At 50.9% G+C, this 4,850-nt stretch overlaps 1 protein-coding gene across 1 annotated transcript in view; it reads left to right on the top strand.

The window, feature by feature from the left end:
- Nucleotides 1-3,666, top strand: part of zbtb21 (zinc finger and BTB domain containing 21) — a 4,859-nt gene extending 1,193 nt beyond the window's left edge. The window contains exon 2 of the mRNA XM_072659387.1: nucleotides 417-3,666. Within this exon, the coding sequence (XP_072515488.1) occupies nucleotides 417-3,546 (3,130 nt within the window). The 3' untranslated portion in view covers nucleotides 3,547-3,666. The remainder of the gene's footprint in view (nucleotides 1-416) is intronic.
- Nucleotides 3,667-4,850: the final 1,184 nt, after the last annotated feature.

Below are 4,850 nucleotides of genomic sequence, written 5' to 3'. Positions count from 1 at the left end.
ATGTTCTGATCCAGTTGTTTATCTAGAACATCACAGTCTGCTTCATCGCCCAGTCAAAGTGGGTGTGTTCCAATTAAGGACTGATTAGAAGTACCGATCAGTACTTCTGACCTCCTGCTAAAAGCTCCTCACAGAAAGTTCTTCACCTAATGGTGATGAAGACGCTGCCTGATGCCTGAGACACTGTTCTACCAGAGTTCTGAGAAGAGTTCGGCTCTAGAACCTGCTTTTAGAATCAGATCATTAAAATGGTGGAGGGATACATGCTGCAGGGTGTAGTGCGGCTACAGAAAGTAGTCCCTAAATAGAACTGCATTAGTTTAGGGATTCTCCACTATTTTACCTTCATCATCATCATCATCATCATATAAAACGTTTCAGTCACTAATATTTTGATGTATTCTTTCATCCTTCAGGGCTGAGATGGAGTCTCTGGTGCACTACAGCAGCCCTGCTCATGCCCTCTCACTGCTGGGCGTCCTGAACGATCAGCGTTTGAGAGGTCATCTCTGTGATGTGGTGCTGGTGGTTGGAGAGAACCGCTATCAGGCCCACAGAAGCGTCCTTTCGGCCAGCAGTGAGTATTTCCAGTCGGTGTTCTCCCGATCGGACTCGGAGAGCCGCGCTGTCATCCACCTTGACTTCTGTGAGCCCGACGCTTTCGAGATCGTGCTGAACTACATCTACTCCTCATCCCTGTTTGTGGACAAATGCAGCCTGGCCGTCATACAGGAGCTCGGCTACAGCTTGGGCATTCCCTTCCTGACCAACATCATGTCCACAAGGCCACAGGTGTCTTATTGCGTGTCCAGAAAGAGGCTGTCCTTCTCCGAGGAGGACGACGGCACCTTCGAGAAGAGGAGCGTTATAGTACGCCAAAGCGGAATGGGTGCGGCTCACAGAGCGAGTGGCTCAAACCTGCAGGGAAAAGCACTGAAACGCACAGAGTCGACCTCGAATGAGACGCCACCTGCTCAAGCTTTCCGAGAACAGGCTCACCTTTCCTCAGGAGACATGAAACCAAATGAAATGGGGACTAATGTTCCTTCTGTTAGAGCCAACGCAAACACTCAGCCAGAGAATGGCGACACCAAATCTGCCGTCTCTACCCTTCCATCCATCCTCAAAGGCCATGAGCACAGGTCGCCCTCCGGACGGCCGCAGTTGACCTCCTCGGTGTCGTTTAGTGAATCCGTACAGCACGCCAGCATGCAGTGTGATCATGCAGATGGCAAACCGGAAGTGGAGCAGGTGTACGATTCGAAGCCAGTATCTGTTTGCCAACAAGGTCTGCATAACCATACCATCGACAGGAGTGGACCCCTCATTAAGAGCCTGCTGCGGCGATCCCTGTCCATGGACAGTCCAGTACCGGTTTTCTCTCCGGTTTTGGAACTGAAAGACTCTCAAAGCAGAGAGCAGTCTGTGGTCAAGTTAGTGTCGTCAAAAACAGCAGGGCCACCACCACCCCCACCACCACCATCTGAAAGTAAGCCTCAGATCACTAGACAAATGCCACCCCTCATTCTCAGGTCCAAACAGCATAACGCGCTCGACAAGGAAGGCACTCAGGGAGCCGAGGTGAGGGTTAAAACGGAGCCCAGCAGCCCGCTGGCCGACCCCTCCGAAATCATACGCATCACCGTAGGGGACAATCTACCGGTCAGCTTCAAAGATTTTCAGGCCAACTTCGAGGAAAGCCCCAGGACGTACTTCAGTCCTTCGGCGAAAAGGAAGATGAAGCTAGACGGTGGCTCCAACCCCTTCAAGAGAACCAGGGCTTTAAGAGACGAACACCAGCTCATGCATGAGGACAGCACGTCTGACGAACCACCTCACAACTCCAACATGGACGATGTCAGTCAGGAACCTGGAGAGCTGAGGCCCAGCAAGATGTTCAAATGCTGGAGCTGCCTAAAGGTGTTCAGGTCAAATGCTGGCCTTTACCGGCACGTGAACATGTACCACAACCCCGAGAAGCCCTACGCTTGCGACATCTGCCACAAGCGCTTCCACACCAACTTTAAAGTGTGGACACACTGCCAGACCCAGCATGGAGTGGTCCAAAACCCTGCCCCGTCCTCCAGCTCTTATTCAGTACTAGATGAGAAGTTCCAGAGGAAGCTGATAGACATAGTGCGAGAGCGGGAGATCAAGAAAGCCTTGATTATGAAGCTCAGGAGAAACAAGCAAGGCCTTCAGGCTCAAACCTTTGCCAAGAAAAACCGCAGATCAAGGACGTACGGCTGTTCCTATTGCGGCAAAATGTTCATTTTCCAGTCGCATTTTAAGCTGCACATGAAGGTGCACACCGCCGAGAGAGCCGCCGTTGAGGCGCAGGAAGATGATGGCGGTCTATGTGAGAGGCAGGACCAAGCCGGACACGTCAAGGAGAACCAAGACAAGGACGTGTTTCCCTGTAGGTTGTGCAATGAGAAACTGTCCTCGTTTGCTGAGCTGGAGGACCATGAGAGAGCTTGCCGGTATGCAACAGTCTGCCCTTACTGCGGGCTCAGATTCTCCAACACGTTGGTGAAGAAGGACCACGAGGCCCACTGCAAGTACAAAAAGCTGACCTGCCTGGAGTGCATGCGCACGTTCAAGTCCTCGTTCAGCATATGGCGGCACCAAGTGGAAGTTCACAACCAGAACGTGATGACCGTAAGGGAGCAGCTCACCCAAGGCCACCAGGACGCTACCCGGGAAGCCACGGACGTCCTCCGAGCCCTACCACCACAGTCTAAGGAGCCAGTGGGACAAATCGGTTTGACCAGCCGAGAAGAAGGGGTTTACAGCGATTCCTCGGCTCCTGCCAACTTTGACTCGGAGGATTCTTCGTCTTACATGCCAGAGGATTTGAGCTCAGGTCAGGGCGAGCTGAGGGTGAAGGAGGAGCCGGAGGAAACGGCAGTGACCGACAGGGAACAGGCCACTGGTGAATCCATGGCCTTGGAAGAGCCAGGGGTTTGGCCTTGCGAAAAGTGTGGGAAACTCTTTAGCTCCCACAAAGACCTGGAGCGGCACCAGGAACTTCTCTGCCACATCAAGCCCTTCATCTGCCACATCTGCCACAAGGCATTCCGGACCAACTTCCGGCTGTGGAGCCACTACCAGTCCCACATGTCGTCCTCTGAAGACCCCGGGGCTAGGCAGGTGGACCGGCAGCCAGCATCTCCGTCCTCCCCGTCTCCGCCTCTGACCATCTCTGTCCAGGAACCTCAAGCTTCAAGAGTATCTCCGCCAACCCTGACCCAATCCACAGCGGCTGGCCCGGAGGAGGAACCACGACAGTCCAAGTCTCCGATGTCCAAGCCCAAGAGGCCGGAGCAAGAAAAGCCGGAAATCGAAGGTCAGGAACATGCTCTTCCCCGCTCGGATAGCACAGACAAGCCGGCAGCTTCTCAGGAACCGGACACCCTCTTCTATCATGCCCCGACTCTGTCTGCACTTACCTTTAAGAGGCAGTACATGTGCAAGCTTTGCCACAGGACCTTTAAGACTGCCTTCAGCCTGTGGAGTCATGAGCAGAGCCACAGTCATCTGTGATTTAGGGTCCAAGGATCTTGCGCGAACAGTGGCCACAGGGGTGTTCCTGAAGGCATCTCCGAGTTCTGGGGGTATTTCACAAGGCAGGATTGTCCACTCTTGGCTAAGAAATCCTGCGTTGTGACGTACCGACCCCTTGATCAGAGGTTACAGAGCTCGAGGCCTCCCAGACCTGTGTAGGGAAACGTCCCGCGCTGTGTGGACAGACATACCCCTACAAATCAAACACTTATTCTCAGCCTTCTTGCAGTTATCGGGGCGTCAACGAACAAGGCCTCTGAGAGAGGCAGGTGTACAGAGACGGGTGTGTTCTTACTTCATTCTCCTCTGTCTGCTTCATGTTCGAGACGGTCAGGTTTTCCAACACGTACTCTACTCTACTCTACTCTACAGGTCTGCTTAGAAACCTGCAATAACTCTCTGTTGAAGTGCTTTGCGTAGGGTGTGCGGGAGTTTACTTTAGTGGCCTTTACCTTCCTTCTGTTCTTTCAAACTTTTTATTACGGAATCCCAAAAATATCTCTGTTGCTTTCATCAGTTAAAGCACATTAGATACAAGCAACTGTTGCGTAGTTCTCAGCAGGTGAAATCGGATCTTCTAATCTGCAGGTTAATCTACAGGTCCTCTGATCGACAGGCAGGATAACACGGACAGTGGAAACGAACAGGACGCCCTCATGGATGGAAAAATTCGATTCATTTTTAGGATGAAATTAATTTGGATTGCCTTACTACAGCTCCGAAAATGTCGCAGTTATTGTAAAATAGCTCCCCGCTTCGTTCCGTTCTTTTAGACGTGGAGTAAATGTGCATGACTTAAGGCTTTAGCTTGATGGTGCTGCAGAAGATGATGTATTTTTCCTCTGGAATTACAGCAGATCTGTTTTTGTGCACATTTACAGACCTAACCAAAACCTGCACTCATCATAACAGAACGTTTGTTTTTTTATTTTAATTCTTTTTTTTTGTGTTGGGAAAAAAAAACATTGTGCTCTTTGACACTTTATCGAATTTCTTGGTAGTTTAATGCAAGAGTTTGTGAATTCTATTCAGTCTGTGATTGTATTGAACAACTAGACGACTTTATATTGTACAGAAAGGCGGAGTAGGTAGGGAGTGATGTTCTGTAAACTGCGTGGTGAAGTGCAGTGTATACGCGATTCCCTCGTAAACCGTAAGTACGGAGCGTGCAGTATCTGGGAGCTTTCCTCTCGTGGTTAATGTTATTAGAAGTTGGAGTAAGCCTTAGGACGTTCTCGCTCTATCGGTACTGTATCAGTACTTCAGCCGCACTGTAGTGTAAG

The sequence above is a fragment of the Salminus brasiliensis genome, chromosome 16 (assembly GCF_030463535.1).
Source record: "Salminus brasiliensis chromosome 16, fSalBra1.hap2, whole genome shotgun sequence".
NCBI classification, from domain to species: domain Eukaryota; kingdom Metazoa; phylum Chordata; class Actinopteri; order Characiformes; family Bryconidae; genus Salminus; species Salminus brasiliensis.
The sequence above is the reverse complement of the archived record's forward strand: the minus strand, read 5'-3'. Positions and strand labels throughout refer to the sequence as shown.